The sequence below is a fragment of the Prionailurus bengalensis genome, chromosome E1 (genome assembly GCF_016509475.1).
Source record: "Prionailurus bengalensis isolate Pbe53 chromosome E1, Fcat_Pben_1.1_paternal_pri, whole genome shotgun sequence".
Classification (NCBI taxonomy): domain Eukaryota; kingdom Metazoa; phylum Chordata; class Mammalia; order Carnivora; family Felidae; genus Prionailurus; species Prionailurus bengalensis.
The window spans coordinates 54,200,754-54,222,185 of NC_057347.1; the positions used below are offsets into that span (position 1 = coordinate 54,200,754).

The window sequence follows — 21,432 nt, forward strand, 5'->3', positions numbered from 1 at the left end:
CCCGGACGCGCGGAGGGCCCGAGGGCACGCGCTGAGCCCCGCTCCTCCCCCCCCCCGGGCAGACTACAACCTGGCCGTCCCGCAACGCCTGGAGGACCTATATGAAGTGTACCTGCGGGAGCTGGAGGAGGGCAGCCTGGAGCGGGCCACCATCATGGACCGGGTGGCCTCTAGGGCCCTGCAGGTGGGCGCGTGGGCAGGCCTGCGCATGCGCGCCAGCACATGTGCTGGCGGAGGGGCTCGTGCCCAAGGCAGTGCCCGCAGGTAGCTGGGGTGCCAATGGGACCAGGCTGGCGGGGACCCCAGGGAGTTCACTCCCCTTCCTTCTTACCCCAACCCCATCCTTGCCCAGCCTGAGTCAGGTCCCCGTCCCGGGGCATTCTTCTCTAGCACTTGTCCCTACCCAGGGTGTGAGGGTCAGGGCTGGCTATCTGAGGTATCACAAGTGGCCCCAGACGCCCTCCCAAGAGACCAGGCCATCAGGCAGTGCCCCCGGAAGTGACCAGAAGACCACCGTTTATCCCTTGTGAGCCAGAACACGAACCCACTGCTCTCCCAAACTCTTGGTCACCTTGTGTGCCCTTGTCACCCTGTGCTGTCACCTGGTCCAGGACCAAGTCTTCCGACTGCCCTCCCCCGCCTCCACCTTCCCTCCCCAGGACAGCTCCTTGCCCAGAATTGCCCCAGCAGGAACCGCGCTGACTCCGGAGTCTGACCCGGAGAGTGTGAAGACGCTGAGCTCTGAGGTCCAGCGCCTGCAGAACAGCATCCTCCCGCCCCTCAGCACGGAGAGGTGAGGCCAGAGACCACGTCCAGACCGTCCTGCCAGCCTGAGCCACCACCTGCTGAGCCGTAGCCCGGGAATGCCAACCCAGACTAGAGCTAATTGGGGGAGAAGGAGCAGGAACGAAAGGGAGGGGGAGGCACACGTCTGGAGCCCGAACTCCTGGGTTCTCTCTCCCCTCGGGGTGGGGGTGGGACCTCAATGGGACCAGCCTGGCCAAGAGCCACTCGTCCGCCTCTGCCAACCTCAGTGAAGCCAACCGCGTGTTCAAAGCCAGTCCCCGGGCCTGGCACGTGAAGAGCTCCTCTGTGCCCACCCCACCCCCCATCCAGATCGGCGGCCTGGTGACCCAGGAGGTGAGCACTGAGCACCACTGGCCCCGGGATCCTCTGCTGGGGGCGGGAGCACAGGGTAGACCGCCAGTGGTTCGGATGGAGCCTTTCCAAAATGGCCATCACTGCTCCCCCTGCCCCCCACCGAGGCCGCACTGTCTCTGCTGAGTGGGGCGTCTTAATGCCTTTCTCTTCTCAATCACTTCACCTGCAGGTGCCCCCTGAGGATGGCCCGGTCAGCCTGAGCAGCCGGATCAACTCTTCCCCCGACAGCAGTGAGAACCTATCAGAGATCCCCTTGTCCTACAAAGGTGTGCCCCTTGCCAGCCTGAGCCTGGCACCATTGAAACTTTGGTGCTACCCATTCTGTAAAGAGAGGCACCAATGCCCAGAGAGGATTATCCACCGGCTCAAGGACACACAGAGAGCTGACAGCACAATCAGAAGTTAGAACAGGGAGTACATGGCACTTAGGATCATGTTCCCCCCCCCCCCGCCCCCTCCCCCGATAATAACTATAACAGCAAATATAGATGGAATCCCTACCCTCTGACTGCAGGCTAAGCCCCTCTTCTCAGTTAATCCTCACACTGACCCTGTGGGGTTAATGTCACCATCCCCACTTTACAGATGAAAGTAAGGCTTGGAAACTTGCCCTCCGGTTTCTTAAACAGCAAGCAAGTGGGAGAGCTGGCCTTCCGGCTCTACTCATTTCCTGTCTCGGCAGAGGAGGGGCGTTGGAGGTGAGGGAGGGGGAGGAATATGTGATCCTGACCCCAGGTTGGGTGCTCCTTTCCCCGCTGCAGAGAAGAAGGAGATCCTGACGGGCACCAAGTGCATCTCAGTGAAGGCGGCCAGGCGGCGCTCGCGGGCTTTGGGCGCCGAGGGGCGCCACCTGCTGGCACCTGCGATGGAGTGCAGCAGCCTGTCTCTGCCCTCACTGAGTGAGGGCGATTCGCAGCCCCCGGGCCCTCTGGCCTGCAAGCGGCCACCCAGCCCCACGCTGCAGCACGCTGCCAGTGAGGACAACCTGTCTAGCAGCACAGGCGAGGCCCCATCCCAGGCAGTCGGGCCTGTCGGCGACGGCCCCGGGCCCTGGATGCGTGGCCAGAAGAAAAGCCCGGGCAAGAGACGGGAGGAGTCCCTGGAGGCCAAGAAGAGGAAACGGAGGTCCCGGTCCTTTGAGGTCACGGGGCAAGGGGTGAGGCAAAAGACAGGGCATGGGGTGTCTGCGCCCCTTCATTGTAGATGAGAGCCTGGACTCCTCCAGAGGCCCCAGGGCACCTCCAGCCCTGCGCCACCCTCCATGCCTCTGTCCCCCGGGCTGGCATGGGGGCATACACCATATGGCTCCGACTCACCCCACTGTTCTCCAACCACCGCAGCTCTCCCGCCCCAAGACACACCTCCTGGGGCCCCGTCCCACAGAGAGCATCTCGGACCACAGGGTGCCCGTGTGTGGACACCCAGCACCTGGTATCCGGCATCTGGGAAAGGTCACGCTGCCTTTGGCCAAGGTCAAACTCCCTCCAAGCCAGAGCACGGGTCAGTACCAGCGAGGGACGGAATGGGGAAGGGGAGCCCTTGGCCAGCCCAGGAAGGAGGCGTGTTGATTTCCCTGTACCTATGGCTGCCCACGGTTGGAAACCGGGCTCTCACAGAACGTCTATGGGACTGGCCTCTTGGGCTTGTGCCCCTGAGGAGTTCAAGGCCACTGGATGACCAGAGAGGGAGTGGGAAGAATTCCTAACCCCCTGCTCCCGGCCCTTTCTCTGTTGCAGGCCCTGGGGACTCCTCACCCCTCGCTGTTCCCTCCAACCCAGCTGGTATTTCCCGACGGGCTGCCCGTGGGCCCCGCCTGCCTCATGGCGCAAGCACCCATGGCAAAGACGGACGCTTCCGGCATACCTGAGGGGACTGGAACCTGCCCTCCTGCCCCCAAAGCTGGATGGGGTGTAGCAGAAAATAGGAGGTGGAGGCTGGGCGGATGGGGGTGACCTGCGAACAGGAGCTCAGGATCTCAGAAGGCTGGGGCTCCTGAGGCCCAGGAATCATGAGGGTGCCCGCCCAACACCTCCATGCTTTCGGTGCCACTGGGGAAGGGAGGTGAGCCCAGGAAGCATGGCCAGGATGACAGGACTTCCTGGCCTCCCTGCCCTGAATAGAACCCCATTGCCAAAACCCTGTAGAGACGTGCGGCCAGACTCGGCCTTGGACGTGGAAGGGTGGTGAGGTGAAGGGAGCTGTTAGTGGGACAGGGACCCTGGACCCGAGTCTGGGGCAAGGCCATCCTGGATGGTTGGGGAGGTCACTTCAGTCACTTCACATACTATGGTTGGGGCAGAGGAGGATATCTGGTTTTGTTACTTGGCAGTATAATAATAAAATCCCATTTGGGTCTTGATGGTTATTTTGGAATCTAGACCTTGTCTGGAATGTGGGGTGCTCGTGACTGATAAAGAGGCAATCCGACTCCCTTCCTCCCTCCCTCCCCAACACCCCATCTCCACCTGGCCCGTTCCACTGCATCAACCTACAAATACCTGGGAGAAAGGAGTTTTTCTCTAGACCCTCCCCGGGAAGGGTGGGGCTAGCAAGGTCCATTCATGCCCCCTCCCACCAGCCTTCACACCAGCTCAGGGTGGGTCCCATGAAAGATCAGAGTCTTTTGGTGGACAGGACCATACAAAGCCTAATTAGCCAAATTGAGGGGAGGGGCGCACCCTCTGGAAGTCAGGGCTCAGAAATTGCCCAGCTAAGCCTCTTGAAAAAAAGTCCAGCAAGGGGTCCTGGAGGCCCCCAGATTTCCCAGGCTGGCCCATTTGGTTGCCCTTACCTGCCCTGTTCCATGTGGGGGTGGGGACCTTCGAGAAAACCTAATGAAAGGTGGGGGAACCCCGCACCTCTGGGACCATCCTTGGGCTGTTTTTACCCGGGAGCTGGGTAGTTCAATCATCCCCTCGGCTCGCTGAGCATCGGTTTATTCAACCAAGAGCACTGCCTTCGAGGCAGCTGTGAAATCAGCTCCTGAAACCAAGCATCTGGTCTACCACCCCTCCCCTGGACGCCACCCCAGCTCCAAGGCCACCGCACCTGGCCGCCCAGGGGACCAATGGAGGCACCTCCATTCGTGGCACGCCTCCCACATGCCGAAGGCCATCAATGCCAGGCCTCTATTTCCCACTCCAGAGGCGCCCCCCGCCCCCGGCCCACTTGGCTACTTGGGGGTCCGGATGAGGGTGTGGTAGACCGGCTTGACGATGAGGTGCAGGTGCAGAGCGTTCTCCACCAGGTACTCGGAGTTGCGCCGCTGCAGGTCTGCGTGCGCCAAGAAGTCACCGGCCTCCTCGCTGCTCTGGTGGAAACTGTAGGCGTGGCGCACCAGCAGGCGGCCGTGCTGGCGCGCCCCCACCAGCACGGTCTTCTGGAAGCTCACACCCGCCGCGTCACCGCCGCTGCTGGCCGGCGTGACCACCAGGCGCGGCCGGCCGTCCTCTGGACGCGCGGCCGGCAGCGCGGTGCCCGCGGCGTCCGCGTAGACGGGCCGCAGGCTGACGGGCAGCCAGCGCGGCGAGAAGAGCACGTTCCACGTGACCCGGCGGCCGGCGTCGTGGCCGCTCGGGCCCAGCTGCGTCTGGAAGCTGGTGCTGCGGTCGTCGCGGGCCGGGTTGTTGATGACCCACGGGGCGCCCCAGGCGGGCGCGAGGTAGTTGCGGGGCAGGAAGGCGCTGCCGTTGACGTCGAAGAACTTAGCGAAGTGTAGCGGCGAGGCGGCGTGGAACTGGTAGGCCTGCAGCAGGAGGTCGGCCACCGCGTCGCCGTGGCGCGCCAGGGCGGCCGAGCGCGCCTGCAGCTGGAACAGTTGCGCGGGCGGGATCATGGGGTAGCGGATGGCCCGCAGCGCGCGCTCGGCCACGGCGGGGGGCGGCCGGGCGCGGCCCAGCCACGTCTCCAGCGCGTGGAACAGCTCCAGCTCGTCCTGCAGCACCAGGTCCGAGCGCGGCAGGAGCTGCCCCAGCAGCTCGGGGCTCACGGCGCCCCACTCTGCGCTCCCCGCCACGGCCGACAGGTTCCAGGCCAGGAACTGCAGGCAGCTCTGGCGCAGGGCCTCGTCCCCGGTGCTCACCGCGTAGTGGTACCAGCCCACCGCCGGGCCCGCGCCGCCCGCCAGGTGCGCGCGCATGTAGTCGGCCACGCCGCGCTGCAGGGACGCCACGCCGTACTTGGTGGCCAGCCTGTGCAGGGGGATGGCCTGGGCCAGCAGCACGGTCAGCTCGCCGCAGTAGAGGTACCTGCGGGAGAGGCGTAGAGATGCGGCACGGGCAGGGCAGGGCCGGCTCTGCCCCACGCGCGCAGGGGACCCGGCCTTGGGTGTGGGCAAGGTGCAAGCGGAGCAGTGGACCCTGAGGCTTCCTGTCTTCCTCTCAAGGACCCTCCTCGCCCATCCTGCTTCACCCCTCTTCTTTACGCTTCTCTGGGGACATGGAAACAGCATGTCGTTACTGAGCATCTATCAGGTGCCCTGCTCTAGGCCGCAAGAGAGACGAGGCTCCCGCCATGGTGGGGTTTACAAGCCGGGTGCAGATCCATATCCTACTAACAAGCGGGCAAATCATTCAACTTCCCTGAACCTTATGCTGATCAGCTGGGAAAGCGGGTAACAGGGCCGCTGTGACAGCTGTGGGGAGAAGGAACGAGGCGCGGGGGGTAGGGGGGCACTGGTTGCAGGGAAGGCCGTCAACAAGGGTTAATTCCCTCTACCCTCCCCCTTTGCTTGCAAGCTCTTCTTTCTCACTGCATCTTTCCTGTCTTCCGGCTGGCTCACTCACTCCCTGTCCCTGTCTGCTCCCATCCCCCTGGCCACCGTTCCTGCCAGGTCCCCACTGGCACGCGCTCTGCCCGGCTGTGGTGACAACTGCCCACAGCTGTCTCTTCTTTCCGCTGCATTTTAGTCTCACATGTTTGCCTCTGGGAATAAAAGATGGTTTCTCAGCCTCCCTTCCAGCAGGCGTGGCCATGTGACTGAATTCTAGCCAATCAGAGGTCCGCAGAGGCGCTGTGTGGGATTGGGGGCGGGTGGGGGGGGGCCTTTTGCCCTTCTGTGTTACCCCTCTTCCTATTGCCTGGAATTCTGCCGCCGTCTTGTCTAAACTATTAAAACGGGGTTACTTTCTCTGACTCTAGTGTGAATGGCGCCCTTGTGCAGCACACCGGAAGGGAGCAGGAGATAGGAGAGAGAGCTGGCTTACTCTCCCTGGCCCTGAACTTCAAACCCTGACCAGACGCAAAAACCACATGGAGGCTCTAAAACAAACAAACAAAAATGATAGCTGGGCCCAACCCCAGACCTGAAGCCCGTGATCCAGAGCCGGGTCCGGGAATCTGCAGTTTTTAAAAGCTCCCAAGGCCAGGTTTGGAAACAGCTCTGCCAGCATTGGTAATTGACATCAAAACGCACAGAGCTTGCAGCCAAGAGCGGGGGGGTCACGCTGCATTTTGCAAGAGGGCAGAGGGAGAAGGGATGCATGGGGGGCTGCACTGTCATCCCCATGACCTCCGGGGGACGGGTGGACATCGTGTCCGCTAAGGGGCCGAGACGCCAGGGCCTTGGAAAGGGGTGAAGTCTCCCCCCTAACCCTTCCGCACCTGATGAACTTGTCAAAGACCGCAGCACAGTCCCGGGGCTCCTGAAGCACCGCCTCACTCTGGTTACTCAGCAGCTCCCGGAACAGCTCACTGTGCAAGCCCAGCAGCAAGCGGTGGGCGTGGAAGACCCGGACCTCGTCGGTGCCCGCAGCCTGCACCCGCAGGACCACATCGCTGGCATTGCCCTGCCGCAGAAGCTCTTGCAGGCGTTGGAGCAGCAGCTGGGAGTGGTTGATGGAGGTGCCCGTGGATTCCCCGCCAACATCGGCTCTCTGAGCTGCAGTGGGAAGGAACACGGCGCGGCTGAGAAGGCACCTGGGCCCCGGGGTGTGATCTAGGGGCGCAGAGGGACCAGCTGGAGACGCGTGTGCTTGGGTGTGGGCAGAGGGCAGGCAGGCCTGGGGAGGCCGTGCGCCTACCCGTTTGTGCCCACGGAGCTTGTGGACGCGTGTATGCACACACAGGCGCATCCTAGGTGAGGAAGATTGTGAACCTGACCCTGAGCAGACCCTGAGATGATGCTCTTGCAAGGGGCGTTGTTGATTCCCGGCGAGGAGAGATCATGGACCAGTGGGGGACAAAAATGCTCAGAACTGATCTCCAGGATGCCAGACCCCCAGGCAAGGGTTGAGGAACCACTGGGTCCCCACCCCTCTCACCTCCTGATAAAAGCACAAACCAGCTGATTAGACAGGCATTCCGTACCCAAATAAGCACTGTAGTCTGGGACTCTTGATACATGAGGGAAGTGACAGGAGTCAGGGTAAGGCTACTTGAGGTGCAGAAATCAGGGATGGCTCCCTGAGGAAGTGACAAGAAGGAGCCAGCCTTGCAAAGGCCCTTGAGAAGGATGGGCTCGGGGTGCCTCGAGGGAGGGTTGGGTGGGGGGGGGGGGTGTGGGCAGAGCACTGAGCGGGAGGGGCAGCATGAGAGGAGGCTGTGGGCAGGAGGAGAAGCTCTTTCCAGGCCCAGCTGCCCTCTTGGGTGCTGACCTCTGAGACTGAAGTCCACTTGCAGGAGGTGGCTTGTGGGGGACCAGAGAAAATACAGAGGTCGGGCTGCAGCTGGAAAGGGACTCTCACGGTCCCATCCGGCCCTTCTGCCATGTTTCTGGGGATGCCGTGAGGGTCAGATGGGGACATGCACTCAGTTACAGAAAACCCAGTGATAGAAAATGCGGCCAGCGGCTTCCCCAAGCAGAGAACAGTGTGAGGAGACTCAGAGGGAGACAAGGTGGGTGCCTGAGAGCAGCAGATGAGCACCTGCCCCAACACACACACACACACACACACACACACACAGGTCCATGGCCCATGTGGACTATGGCAGAGAAGGCTCACACGACAGCAGAGCATCTGTGTGTCAGAGAAAGGGGAACAGAGGGAGGAGGGGAGGGTGAGAGGTGGGTGGGCTGTTAATTTCCCAACCCCACCTCCCCAAGCTGTCACTATGAAGGCCCCGAATGCTGATGGCATTACACTCAGCCCCTGCCGGGCCCACTTGTCTGGGGGAAAAGGTCTTCTTGCCATTAAGACCCCTGCCTGCCCGCCCTGCCCTTTTTCCCTCTGAGGCCGGCCTCCTCCACGGAGTCTGCGGTGATCAAATCGCCCTGGCCTGCTGGACACCGCCCCCTCCCGGCCTCGTGGCGCTAGGGCCCAGCAGTCCTGCCTCTCTTCCCTGCCCTCCACCCTCACCCCACCCACTGCCCACTCACCTGCTCGAGTGGCCAGACCCACCAAGGTCAGGATGGCCCAGAAGCTGGCCCAGGACCGGGGCTTGGCATAGCCCAGCCGAAGCATCTTTGTGCCCCGCCCCTAAGCTCGCAGGAGGGACCTCGAAGCCCAGACCACTGTGCTCACATCCCTCCTCCTTATATAGGATTCAGCACAAGGGGATGGCACCCCCCTTCCGGGCCAGCTTCCCTCCCCCCACCCAGCCTCTGCTTCGGATTGGTGGAAACTGGCCCCAGCTGTTGCCCAGGCAACCACTTAAGCCAGAGAGCTGCGGCCTGGGGCTATTGTGCTGCCCGCGGGCCCCCGAGGGGGACAGATCCGGCACCCTCCCCCACATCTTCTACCACCCACCGGAGCTGGTCCTTTCTCTCCTGGGAGGTTTTAGGCTCTCCAAAGGGCAGGCAAGGGGCTCCAGGACCTCTGGCAGCTGCTGGCCCAGAGGGTCCCAGTCCCCTCCCCCAATCCCCAGGCACAGTCTCCGTCCTGGCCCAGAATACGCTTGGCAGCATCTTGGCTAAAGTGCCATGGTGAGCAGGCTGCAAAGAAGGCCCCGGAAGAGAAGAGGGAAGAGCTGCTTGGGCCCCCATCCCTCCCCCTCTTCCATTCTGGGGTGGGCTAGGTCTTCAGAGAGGAGAGCAAGGGTCTCGAATAGGGGCCCGTGGGGTAACTCGCATCACTTTCGTGTTCCTTGTCGAAGCCTGTTCCCTGCATGCTCTGGGAAGGGTGATGGGTCTTTCGAGAGGCCCCCTGGAGACTGGGACCATCATCCTCCAGGATCAAGGTGAGCTAAGGTGGCAGGGCTGGGCACAGCAGAAGCACCCTGGGCTGGGCACCACTGCACGGGAGGCCCTCCGTCCAGAGCAGGGCTGGCCCTCGGCAGACAGCCCACCCCCGGCCCAACTGGCACAAAGCTGAGCATCGGGACTGGAGATGCTGAGGTGGCCACCTGTCTGCCCTGTCACTTCCTTTAATTCACCTTCCCTGAGTGCCTCGGTCTCTAGGCTCATCTCTTGGAAGGCTTCTTTTACCAGCTTCTGTCTAACTTCCAAATGTAATTTTTCCCTTCCCAGAGTTCCAAGGAGACACACGGCAGACCCGTGTGTAGGAGAAACTGAGGCAGAGAGCTGGGTGGGTTGGTGCACAGGAGTGCTCTTCTAAATCCAAAGGAACAGGGAGCTGAGGGTGGGGCCTAGAACTCAAGGGCAGTGGGTGTGTCCGTGTGTCCTGTGGAGGCCTCACCTTTCCGGGAACCGGGTGGGGCCCGGCCCAGCTCTTCCGGGGAGGGACTCCTTCAAGGTTGATGAACTGAAGTGGGGGGGCTCCAGATAGATCCAGCTCAGTTTCCCCCAAGGCTGAGTCCTTGACTGGGGGTGGAGCCTGCCCTCGCTCGTGGTCTGGATCCCAGGCACCAGCTCTGTGCATTGATTTCTGCTCCCGGCTGGCACAGCACAGAGACTCCTACAGCCCCACCCCCTCTCCAGCGCCGCAGAGAGAGCAAGAATTGGGTCTGGCACCTGCCTCGTCCGGGTTGGCAGAGATGGAACCATCCAGCCCAGCGGAAACCCCTCCCGGCTGCCCTGACCTTCACGCCTGGCTCCCCTCATCCAGATCCACCAACCCTTGGCTGCCTGCCTGCCCTTCCCATGGACTGTACCACCTCCCCAGCCCGGCCCAGCAAGACAGATCCTCAGTGCGATGGGGTTCTGGACCTCTGAGAGCATCCCTGCTTCCACGGGCAATGCTTTTCGGCAGGAATGTTATTGGTGATAAGGAGATGAGGGTAAGAGAACCCACTACTCAGAAAACCAGCTTTCCATAAACACGTTTCTTAACTCCAGACTCACCGAGGCTGCATCTGTCTTTCTGGAAGCATAGCCCACGTTCGTGGGAATCTCCCATGCTCTACTTAGAAGCCAGGACACCTGTATTTTCTAACCATGCTGGGTAATTGTCACGCACACCCCCAAGCTAAGATTTATCTCCCAGAGTTAGACGGATGCCATTTCAAGGGTACAGGGATCGCGAGGCCCCAGATTACCAAGAACACTCAGAACACTCAGAAAAGTCACCTCCGACCCGCCCCCGACCTCTGAGAGGCCCCACCTCCTACAATTACTGACTTCATTGCCCCTAAACCTCCTTGAATGATTTAGAAACTGGCTTTCCAGGGGCACCTGGGTGGCTCAGTCAATTAAGGGTCTGAGTTCAGCTCAGGTCATGATCGCACAGTTCATGGGTTCAAGCCCCAACTCAGGTTCTGTGCTGACAGCTCGGAGCCTGGAGCCTGGAGCCTGCTTGGGATTCTGTGTCTCCCTCTCTCTCTGCCCCTCCCCCCAGCTCACACTCTGTCTCTGTCTCTGTCTCTGTCTCTCTCAGAAAATAAATAAACATTTAAAAATTTTTAAAGGAAGGAAGGAAGAAGGAAAGAAAGAAAGAAAGAAAGAAAGGAAACTGACTTTCCAGAAACAGCCATTCTCTGCCCTCAGTTTCTTAGTCTGACACTTGCTGGGCCGTGTGCATGCGTGTGTATGTGTGGTGTGTGTGCATACACATGCATGCATGTGCGTAGCGTGTGAGATCTGGGAGCAGGAGAGAGAAAGGAGGGCATTTGCCCTGCACAGCCATCGAGATAGAGGATCTGAGATACTCCACTTTCTTTCCACGGGGTTTCTGTGAATCTGGAAACTCCTTAATGTCTTGAGAGCAAGTCTGATGAGCTCACGGGCTACAATTCCCAGACAAGTGCTACTTCCTGCCCGAGACAAAAAGTGTTTATAACCTAAGTGACTTGTCTGAGATCTCACGGTCAGCCAGGATGCCAATGCCACTCTTCTGCTTGATTTTTCCTCCCATGACCCTATGATGTCTTTTCTGGGAAGCTCTTTCAGACAGAAATGATACCTGTTGGGTAAGGAATCTCTAGGGCTGTAAAAGCAACTGAAAATTCTTGCAAGCTTGGGGCAGGATGATTTTTCTGAATCTGCAAAGTGGGTGATCAGACACTGGATGGGGGTAATACCCAACCCCGGAGCGATGAGCCCCCAGACCCAACTCTACCTACAGTGCAGACTCCTTTCCATCTATAACATCTCCCTTCCGGAGCCAGGATGCCTTTAAACACTTAGACTAGGGAGCAGGGGATCATGAGTATAGGTTCCAGAACCCCCCCCCCCCCCGGGTGTACTCAGAGGGGCACACTAATAATAAACAAGAAGGAATCTTTCCCTAAAGCTACTGAAAGCTTCCCGGAAGCCAGGCGCTCCCGTCATGGTGGCAGATTGTTTTCCTGCCCCCAGCACGTGCTACCTCGCCGTTCCCCTGAACTGCAATGCCCTTCCCTGTCTGAGTGCTCTGTCTGAACCACATCCCCCTCTCCACAAAGTCTGAGCTCACAGTGGCCTCTTGCTGCCCCAGCGCCATTTCTTCTCGGTGAGGGAGTGACAGGTGAACAGCTCTGGGGGAGGAACAAACCTGAGTTCAAATTCCACCGGCCACCTTGTGGCTCTGTGGTCCTAGCCTAGTTGCCTAACGTCTCTGAGCCTCGGGCCCCTCTTGTGTCAAACGGAAGTCACCAGAGTTAACCTGTGGGGCTGCCATGAGGGTGAAAAGTGTAGGAACAAGAGTAAGGGCTCAGGGGCGCCCGGGGGTGCTCAGTCAGTTGAGCGGCTGACTTCAGCTCGGTCATGGTCTCGCGGTTCGTGAGTTCGAACCCCGCTTCAGGCTCCGTGCTGACAGCTCAGAGCCTGGAGCCTGCTCTGGGTTCTGTATCTCCCTCTCTCTCTCTCTGCTCCTCCCCTACTTGCGCTCTGTCTCTTTCTCAAAAATAAGCAAACATTAAAAAAAAAATAAATGAAAGACCCTCACACATGTTGGTCTTTGCTCTTTTCAACTTGACTGTAAGCAGCTCCTTGTTCACCCATAGCCTCGTGGGGCAGGGAGGTGGTGGCTTGGGGAACTATCTGTGCTTCTGGCATTCTCTGGAGCTAGGGGCTGGGACACGGCCTCGGGACCTGAGTGGGCAGCACATGCTCTGGTCCTGCTTTGCCCCCCAGAGATCCTGGCGGAAGCCAGTGGACTCTCTGAGGCCTGCAGGGTCAGGACACGGCCACCAGGGGGCAGCAAGTCCCCTGTGATAGCCCAGGGTGGATGTGAAGGTAGAAGTGGGGACAAGGGTCCAGGTGGCCTCTCAGCCCCAGATGTGGGAGCTAACTTAGGGAGCCCAGAAGCCAGCACCGCTGCATTCCCGGAGGCGGGCAGGGGAAGTGATTCCAGGCTGGGCCTCAGCTCTCCTCTCTGTCAATGCACACGTTTGTCCCTGGTGCCCACCCGGGGCTGCACTGGTCACTACCCGAAGGGGGTGGCGGGGGGGAGCCCGTGGGCACAGATTCCAGCCTCTCCAGAGCGCTCGCTGCACCTGCTGGTGTTTGTTTGCCAGTGACTGATATTCCTGGGGTGGGGGTGGGGCGGGATGATCTGTTTCACCGAGGCTGGAAAAACAACAGCTTGTGGGGGCCACTGGGTCTGGGTTTCCCTGAGTGGCCACTGTCATCACTGCACACGGCTTCCTGCCATCCTTCCAGGCCAGCGGCCCCCAGACAGCCTCTTCCTCGTCCCACTGCCTGCTGTCGCTGCTGGACTGACCCCTTCAAACGGGGCCCATAAGGCCCCTCTCTAGATCTGGGCCCTGCCCATGGTGGCCTCACCCCTTCCTGCCCTGTAGCAGTCCCCCCAACCCTGAAGATGGAATCCTTCCTTCTGCCCTGAAATCCTTACCGCCCCCCTCCCCCGGCCCCAGAGTGCCATGGACCATGAGGCAGCCTATCTAGAGCCCCAATCCGGCCCCCTCCTCAAGGCCTCCCTCCCAGCCTGACCCCTTCCCTGCCTGCACCCTGGGGGTTCCCAGTTTGCTCTCAGAGGCATCCACTGTATAGACTCATTCCCTCCCCCGCCCCCAGAGCCTCAGCCCCACCCTTTCCTTCCTCCTCCTCCCTCCTCCCACCACCGACCTCTCTGTATTGACCAGCTAGGTCTCAGTGCCGCAGGAAGAATCGTGGGACAAACCACCCCTTGGAGAGCTGGCGATGCCGGAAGCTGCGGGGATCCCCCCGCCAAAATCCACGAGGTGACATAGGACTCAGGACCCAGGAGCATGACGCTTGAAGGGCGAGAGGCAGGTAAAGTATCCAGAACAGGCCGGGAAGGGAGAGGACAGTGGCCGGCAGGTGAAGAACAGGTGAGGAATCTAGAAGCTTGAAGCTGATCCCGAAAGAGCTGAGTGCGGTAGGCGGGGAAACTATTTTTAGCTGCAGGGGAGGGGTAATGGGAGGAGAGGCGGGGGTTGTGGGGGGGGATCCACTGGAGGGGTGCCTCCATAGGAAATCAAAAGCTGGACCGTGAAACCTAAAGACCTACAGTGTGGGCTGAGGGGAGCAAGGACCAGACTATGTGGTCACCTTACTCCTCTGGACTCAGTTTCCCCATCTGGAAACTAGGGCCGCCCCAGCTCCAATAGTGCCAGCCTATGATGGGGGCTGCTCCCTCCAGTAATGTCACTCCTTGGTGGTGGGAGGGGTGTGGCTGTTGAGTCACCGTCAATGAGAATCACCCAGAGTGCTCACTAGAATTACAGCTGCCTGAGCCCCACTCCCGACCCCCTGGCTCAGACCCCCAGCAGCGAGGCCCTGGAGCGTGTATTTTCAAAAGGTGCCCCACCGCCACCCTTCTGTGCCGCACAGCCTGTTCCTGGGCCCTGCCTTCCAGGCAGAAAATGCACCTTGAGACATGCAATCGAGAAACAGCATCCATGGGAGCAAGAAACGCCATGGAGGAATTCTTCCCTCTAATGGGGGAGCCAGGCCACCAAGGGGTGGGGTGGGATGGGCCTGGCAATTGGGATTGCCATTTGGCTGGGTCTAGCTGGGGGCGTCTGCACAGAGTAGGGGTGAATAAAGATCTCAGGATCGGGGTCAGGCTTCAGAGAGAAATCTAAGGCTCTAACTTCACCCTTCCACCCTCCCTAGCTGGCCAGCCTCAAGCCACCCTGGGGCCCCCGGCCAATGGCAGTGGGCCAAGCCAGGAGTTGGAAGGCCATTGGCCAGAAATCCCGGAGAGGTCCCCATGTGTGGCTGGTGTCATCCCTGTCATCTACTACAGCATCCTGCTGGGCCTGGGGCTGCCTGGTGAGTGGGAAGCTGGGGTCTGGAAGTTGGGGGTGGGCAGAAATGGGGGTCCTCCTTCGATGAGTACCTATCCTCTGTGCTGACCCCTGAGACCCAGGATCATAGACTCTCAGGATACCCTTTGACTTTATATGGTGATCTGGCTCATTGGGGAGCAAAGCACAGTGGGGACTAAAAAAATGAAGGGCCAGGATTTGGGGTGCTTAATGGCTAAAGCCAAGGTTTCACCAGAAGGGACAGTCTTTTCTCTACCCAGGAGTGGGCACTGCTGTAGGATGACTAAGTTCATGTAGGACTGCCCTCAACTCAGTCAAAAGCTTCCCGTGCCTTCCACAGCTTCTGAGAGCAGCAAAGCGGGGGGGGGGGAGGGGGTGTGCAGGTAGGGAAGTGGATGTAAGAAAGAACAGGAGGTCTCCACCTTGGGGAATTACCCACCCCCGCCCTTGTGGAAGGCAGAGGCCTTGCCCTGGGGTGAAGTCAATGGCCCGGGGTGTATGGATGGATAGGGCAGGACTGATCTGGTTAGCCTCTCTGATAAAGTGAGGTTTTACTTTGTTTTGTTTTTAGTTTATGTATTTTGAGAGAGACCTAGAGCACAAGCACAGGAGGGACAGAAAGAGAGAGGGAGAGAGAGAGAGAATCCCAGGCAGACTCTGCTGTCAGTACACAGCCCGATGTGGGGCTCGAACTCATGAACCATGAGATCATGACCCAAGCCAAGATCAAGAGTCGGACACTTAACCGACTGAGCCACCCAGGTGCCCTAAAGTGAGTTTTAAGAAGGACCCGGAAAGAGGAAAAAGGAAGTCTGGGCAAGCAGGCAGGTGGAGAGGGAGATAATAACACCTTGGAAACATGGTCTGAGTAGCCCTTCTAACACCTCTGTCCTCTGCCCCCTGTGACCTCTGTCGCCATCAGTCAACCTCCTGACCACAGTGGCCTTGGCCCGGCTGGCCGCCAGGACCAGGAAGCCCTCCTACTACTACCTTCTGGCGCTCACAGTCTCGGATATCGTCACCCAGGTGGTCATCGTGTTCGTGGGTTTCCTCCTGCAGGGCGCCGTGCTGGCCCGGGAGGTTCCCCGGGCTGTGGTGCGCACGGCCAACATCCTGGAGTTTGCTGCCAACCATGCCTCCGTCTGGATTGCTGTCCTGCTCACGGTCGACCGGTACAGCGCCCTGTGCCATCCCCTGCACCACCGGGCCGCCTCATCCCCAGGCCGGACCCGCCGAGCCATCGTCGCTGTCCTCGGTGCTGCCCTCCTGACCGGAATCCCCTTCTACTGGTGGCTGGATGTGTGGAGGGACGCGGACCCCCCCAGCATGATGGATGAGGCCCTCAAGTGGGCTCACTGTCTCATCGTCTACTTCATCCCTTGTGGTGTTTTCCTGGTCACCAACTCGGCCATCATCTGCCGGCTGCGGAGGAGGAGCCAGAGTGGGCTGCGGCCCCGGGTGGGCAAGGGTACAGCTATCCTCCTGGGTGTCACCACGCTCTTCACCGTCCTTTGGGCACCCCGGATCTTTGTCATGCTCTACCACCTGTATGTGGCCCCTGTCCACCGGGACTGGAGGGTCCACCTGGCCTTGGACGTGGCCAACATGGCGGCCATGCTCAACACAGCAGTCAACTTCAGCCTCTACTGCTTTGTCAGCAAGACTTTCCGGGCCACCATCCGAGAGGTCATCCATGATGCCCACCTGCCCTGCATCCTGGGGTCACAGCCAGAGGGCATGGTGGTGGAACCTGTGCTAAAGCCCCCAGGAATTCCCAAAGGGGCAGAATTGTAGAGGAGGGGCCCAGCCAGGGTGCTCGGGTGTGGCTCAGGGCCAGATATACTGCTGCCTTTGTGGTGTGCCCACAAAACTGTGACACCCTACTTTGCAACTAGGGGTCGGGGAAAGGCTCCTTCCTGTGGGGGCGGCTCCCCGGGTGCAGGGGGGTACAATTTTTCCAGCTCTCCCATTAGCTTCACCAGCAACTCCCACTTCTTGGGACAAGGAGAGGGCTCTGCCAGGCACAGGCTGATAGTGTCAGCTGCCTTGGCATTCCTTTGTAAGGGACATTTCACCTGGCACGTTATGAAGGCTAGATTGACATTGATTGGATGAGTGAATGAAAGGCAAGATGGATGGATAGATGGATGGATGGATGGATGGATGGATGGACAGGTATGAATGGTTTCCAGCCACCACCACCCCCACCCCTCTCCCCCAGAGCCTATCTCCCTCCCCGAGTCAATCACTTCTCTGGCTTCCAGTGGCCATGGTGGAAGGAAGTTATCTGCAGGATTCCAGCATATCCTGGCTGGGGGAACCAAACGTTTTGCTTGGGAAAGGGGATGATCTTAAAGCAGATTAGATGTCCCAGCCCTGGGGCGACAGAACCCCTTGAGTCTCAAGCATCCAGGTTGGATTCCACTTAACTCCCTGCCCTGGAGCCAGAATAGGTTCAGGGGCCCAGAATAGCCTAGGGTTTTCATTGTTGCTGATGAGAAAGGAAGTGCCCTCTCAGCCCAGGGGCAGGGGGATGGGAAGGGAGGACCTAACCCATTCCACTTGGAGGACGGCCTCTTTCTCCATTATGGGGAGGGAGGAGATGGCCCAGCGGATTGGGTCCCTGGGGCTCTGCCCGCCCCTCCCAGCCTCTCCTGGGCTCTGGGAAAGGCAGCTGGGAGAGATTAGCAGATGCACCTCCCACCTGCTCCAGGCTTTGGGTAAACACATTAGCAGCTGCTTTCTGCTTTCTAGTCTGGCGGAGCTGACCTTTCCCCTGAATGGGAGGTCCAGGCTGGGCCCCGCCAGCACTCAACCCCTTAGTGGCGTGGCCGAGGCGAAAGAGCCAGAAATGCATGCCATCAGTGCAGAATAAATGCTCAACTTTCCCTCTTTCCTCTTCTCCCCAGAACAAGTGTCCAGGAGGGGACTCAGCCACACCCAAAGGGGAAAAATGTAGGCTCTTCAGCTCTTATCCCTAATTCTAAACTTTATCCGTAATTCTATTTTTTTAAGTTTATTTACTTTTGAGAGAGAGAGAGAGAGAGAGCACACGCGGGGCAGGGGCAGAGGGAGAGGGAGACACAGAACCTGAAGCAGGCTCCGGGCTCTGAGCTGTCAACACAGAACCCGACGTGGGGCTCGAACTCATGAACCGCGAGTTCATGACCTGAGCCGAAGTTGGACGTTCCACCAGCCAAGCCCCCCCAGGCGCCCCAGACACATTTGGTGGCAAAACCTGACCTGACCTGACCTGACGCAGGGTGATGGGATGTTGATGCCGGGGTTCCCTGCAGACTCTATGGGGGTGTGGTTACACCCAACACAGAGGACAGGCCACGCATGATCTTTCTCTGTTCTGAAAAGTTCTGAATTCTGGTCCCTCTGGTCCCTCTGAATTCTGACACCTCTGGTCCCACGAGAGATGAGTGGTCCTTCAGAGAGATGAGTGGGGACCCACAAGCTCCACCACTGCTGGCACAGCACGGTCCGGGCTGCCCCTGGGGGCGCGTGGGGCACCGAGGGCTCCCCCGCAAGCGCACAGACTGGGGCCTCCTGTCTTGCTTAAGGAGGGGGGTACAAGTGCAGGTACCTCAGGGAAGAGCCGGCTCTGAAGGACGAGACAATCCCTCCCCAGCCCACTGGAGAGGCCACGTCTGCCCTACAGAACGAGGCACTGGGGGAAAAAGTGGCTTTTTGATGCAGATGGGGAGGCTCTGTGCAGGCAGGTGGAGCTTTGCACAGGTGGGGACTTGGAGCCACTGGAACCGGGGTGTTAATATATTGTTTTTAATGTTCATTTATTTTTTTTGAGAGAGAGAGAGAGAGAGCATGAGCAAGGGAGGGGCCAAGAGAGAGAGACACAGAATCCGAAGCAGGCTCCAGGCTCCGAGCTGTCAGCACAGAGCCCGATGCGGGGCTCGAACCCACGGACTGTGAGATTATGACCTGAGCCGAAGTCGGACGCTGAACCGACTGAGCCACCCAGGCGCCCCACCAGGGTGTTAATATTCACACGACCCCAGGTGGACCCACGGGGAGGGGGGCAACATCAGTTTTTCCAAATGGCTCCTGAGTGGTAACCATCTTACAGACTGAGGAAGCGGGAGCACGGGGAGGTTAAAGGATGCGGCTCAGGGCCCTCGGCTGGTGACGAGAGCGGCTGTGGGTTCCTGGTCCTGTTCCTGCTCCTCCCGGGTGCAGCCGATTAGGAGAAGGGCAGCGTCGGGGATGCTTTGCATCACATAACTTCTTGGTCCTGGACTTACCAGGTTTGGGACCCACTGTCATATTTTCCGAATAAGATGTATTAGACGACAGTCCCTTTTAACCATGTTTGTAACCTTTAACAAAACCAAGAGCCCTTCGCCGAAATGTAAATGGAAGTATTATTACGCAGCTTCCTTTGTGCATCTTTATTATCAACTCTCACCGGCTCCTGGCAGGAGAACAAGACGGCAGTGGCGTGGTGCCCCCCCTTCTCTTCTTCACCAACCCGTCCGCGGCAATACCTTCGTCTCCCGGAGTCGGCTGTAGATCGTTTCAATTCCACACTTTTTTTTAATGTTTATTTATTTTTGAGAGAAAGAGACACAGCGTGAGCAGGGGAGGGGCAGAGAGAGAGGGAGACCCAGAATCCGAAGCAGGCTCCAGGTTCCGAGCTGTCAGCCCAGAGCCCGACGCGGGGCTTGAACCCACAAACCGTGAGACCATGACCTGAGCCAAAGTCGGCCGCCCAACCGACTGAGCCACCCAGGCGCCCCTGAGAGTACCTTTTAGTTCAGAAAAGCTCTCCTTAGATTCCTATTCTTGATTGAGATGCTGTCCCCCACCCTTTTCCCTTGTTCTCAGGCAGGAGAGCACATGTGCTGTGGCCCAGGTTTCCTGGGTCCCCTTTGTCGCTTCTGTGGCCAACAGAGCTTTCCTGTCCTGTCTCCAAGGGCTCAGATGCTTGCACAGCTTTCCAGCATAGCCCGCCATTCCCTGCTACCTGCACTCGCTCGCCGGGTTCTCCCACGTGGATGTCAGCACCCCAGACTCCCCGGGCATGCTCGCTAGCCCAGCCCCTGAGCTGCCTCTGCGGTTTCATTTCCGGCACCCTGGAGCTTTCCCCTTGAGGGGTTCGACTGCCCTTTCCCCTTTTTCCTTTCATCCAAAAAAGGAGACCCGCTGGTTGGGTAGATGGGGAGCACAGCTGTCTCCGTCCTCCCGGGGTGGGTATTGGGAGCAAGGAGAGTGGCTTCTTGGAGGACCTGCTGTTTTCGGCAACCAGGCTGGGGAGGGGCCCCCCCAGAAAGCAAGACTTACTGAATTAAGCCTTGAGACCTTTGGTCGGCCAGGTTGTAGACGTGCCAGCAGGAACAAGGGATGGTCTGGGACAGGGGAGTCTTGGGGGTGGGAGCTTTCCCCATGCCTGCCTCCTTTGTCAATGGTGAAGCTAGAGTTCCCGGGAAGAACATTTGCCTGTCGTTACGGATTTAGACAGCAGGGGGCGCTGCAGGACCGGCTGGATGGCAACCCTCAGGCAGGGCTTGAAGTCAGATTTATAGGAAGAGCCAAGATACTGCAAGGAAAGCGCGCCTGCCTTGGGGCCCAGAGCCAGCAAGGAGTGGTGGGGTGGGAGGGACCAGCTGTTCCCCTTGTCACTCTCCTCCACCCTGAAGCCACGCCAGCTGCCACGCTGGGCTTGGTTAGCCCAGGCAGCCCACGGGTCACTGTAGTTTTCTCAGATCATTCTGGAGGCTGGGATGGCTTCCTGTGCGTGGCACAGTGTGAAGGGCCCTTTCATTGGCCTCCTCCCTCCACCCTCCATGGCAGGGTCCAGCCAGCCCCTCCCGCTGGCCTCAAATTCAGCAGAACTGCCTTCTCCGCTGGGGGCAGGGGGGTGGGGCAGGGAAAGCTTGCCTGAGTTCAGAGCCCCAGGGCCTTGATCAGTGCCTCTGGGGTCGCACCCACCCCACCCTAGTCCAGTTCCACCTGGACCCACCCCCTGGCCAGTGGGTCCTGGCTGGTGGCAGCCACTTGGGCATCCAAGGGAGTTTGAGCCTTGGCAGTGGCCCCACATGACAAGGATGGAGGGAAAGGGGCCGGGGAGGTGAGGAGGGAGGGAGACTGCCAAACCCCCGCCATGAGTCATGAGCAGAGGTGGGACCCGGGGTGGTTCCATCCATGGCTGGAACCTTCCCTAGAGCTGCTCCAGAGCTCCTCCTCTGGCCACAAAGCAGGAGGGAGAGTCTATGGCCGGCCCACCTTAGTCCCCACCCCACTGAGCTCGCCAGCCTGCAGCCCCCCATTCCTAGCTAGGACGGCCTGGTGAGGCTCGGGGGCAGGTGGAAAGACAGACCTAGGCCGAGGGTGCCATGCTGGGGTGTTTGCCCACCATTTAGGGAAGAAGGGAAGGTGGAGGCTGATCCGGGGCCAGCCTTCCACGGGACTCCCACTGCCTCCTGTCTGGAGCCACCCCCAGGCCTTCACACCTCTCTGTTCAAGTAGCCTGGAAGGGGGACCCCCTAGCCCCCGTGCCGGGGAGAAGGTGGGCTTCCTGCCATGCACTCCCTCATCTTCTCTGTAAAAGGGGAGCTGAGTGGGTTAGGACCTGACTTAGCCCCAAGCCACCACGAGATTTGAGCAAAGGAGCCCCCCATCCCTGCCCGCCTTTGTCGCCTTCTGGGCAGGAGCGTGAGGGGGAGGTGAAGGCACAGGTGGTCTCCTTCCTATAGGTCCCCCTGGAGCCTGGCTCTAAGATCCCATCCCTCTGGCTGC

At 59.7% G+C, this 21,432-nt stretch overlaps 3 protein-coding genes across 3 annotated transcripts in view; 2 read left to right on the forward strand and 1 right to left on the reverse strand.

The window, feature by feature from the left end:
- The window catches only part of KIF19 (kinesin family member 19), a 26,295-nt gene extending 22,769 nt beyond the window's left edge, over window positions 1-3,526 (forward strand). The window contains exons 14-20 of the mRNA XM_043585165.1: window positions 63-184; window positions 660-793; window positions 1,035-1,140; window positions 1,331-1,427; window positions 1,923-2,317; window positions 2,502-2,661; window positions 2,898-3,526. Of these exons, the coding sequence (XP_043441100.1) occupies window positions 63-184; window positions 660-793; window positions 1,035-1,140; window positions 1,331-1,427; window positions 1,923-2,317; window positions 2,502-2,661; window positions 2,898-3,028 (1,145 nt within the window). The 3' untranslated portion in view covers window positions 3,029-3,526. The remainder of the gene's footprint in view (window positions 1-62; window positions 185-659; window positions 794-1,034; window positions 1,141-1,330; window positions 1,428-1,922; window positions 2,318-2,501; window positions 2,662-2,897) is intronic.
- A 555-nt stretch (window positions 3,527-4,081) lies between these two features.
- Window positions 4,082-8,634, reverse strand: BTBD17 (BTB domain containing 17). The gene is made up of 3 exons (XM_043585166.1): window positions 8,477-8,634; window positions 6,763-7,039; window positions 4,082-5,408 (listed from the first exon to the last, which is right to left on the reverse strand). The coding sequence occupies exons 1-3, from the start codon at window positions 8,559-8,561 to the stop codon at window positions 4,334-4,336; spliced, it is 1,437 nt and encodes a 478-aa protein (XP_043441101.1). The 5' UTR covers window positions 8,562-8,634; the 3' UTR covers window positions 4,082-4,333.
- A 587-nt stretch (window positions 8,635-9,221) lies between these two features.
- On the forward strand, window positions 9,222-17,736 carry GPR142 (G protein-coupled receptor 142). The gene is given in 4 exon segments (XM_043582648.1): window positions 9,222-9,276; window positions 13,451-13,669; window positions 14,516-14,674; window positions 15,593-17,736. Coding segments are annotated over 4 exon segments (1,305 nt in total). The 3' UTR covers window positions 16,465-17,736.
- The last annotated feature ends 3,696 nt before the right edge of the window (window positions 17,737-21,432 follow it).

Excerpts from the sequence above, each read along its gene's own strand:
- BTBD17 (XM_043585166.1), bottom strand. The coding sequence starts at position 8,561 with ATGCTTCGGCTGGGCTATGCCAAGCCCCGGTCCTGGGCCAGCTTCTGG. Across the intron at positions 7,040-8,476 it reads GGGTCTGGCCACTCGAGCAG|CTCAGAGAGCCGATGTTGGC; the intron begins GTGAGTGGGCAG and ends TTCCCACTGCAG. Across the intron at positions 5,409-6,762 it reads GTCTTTGACAAGTTCATCAG|GTACCTCTACTGCGGCGAGC; the intron begins GTGCGGAAGGGT and ends CCTCTCCCGCAG.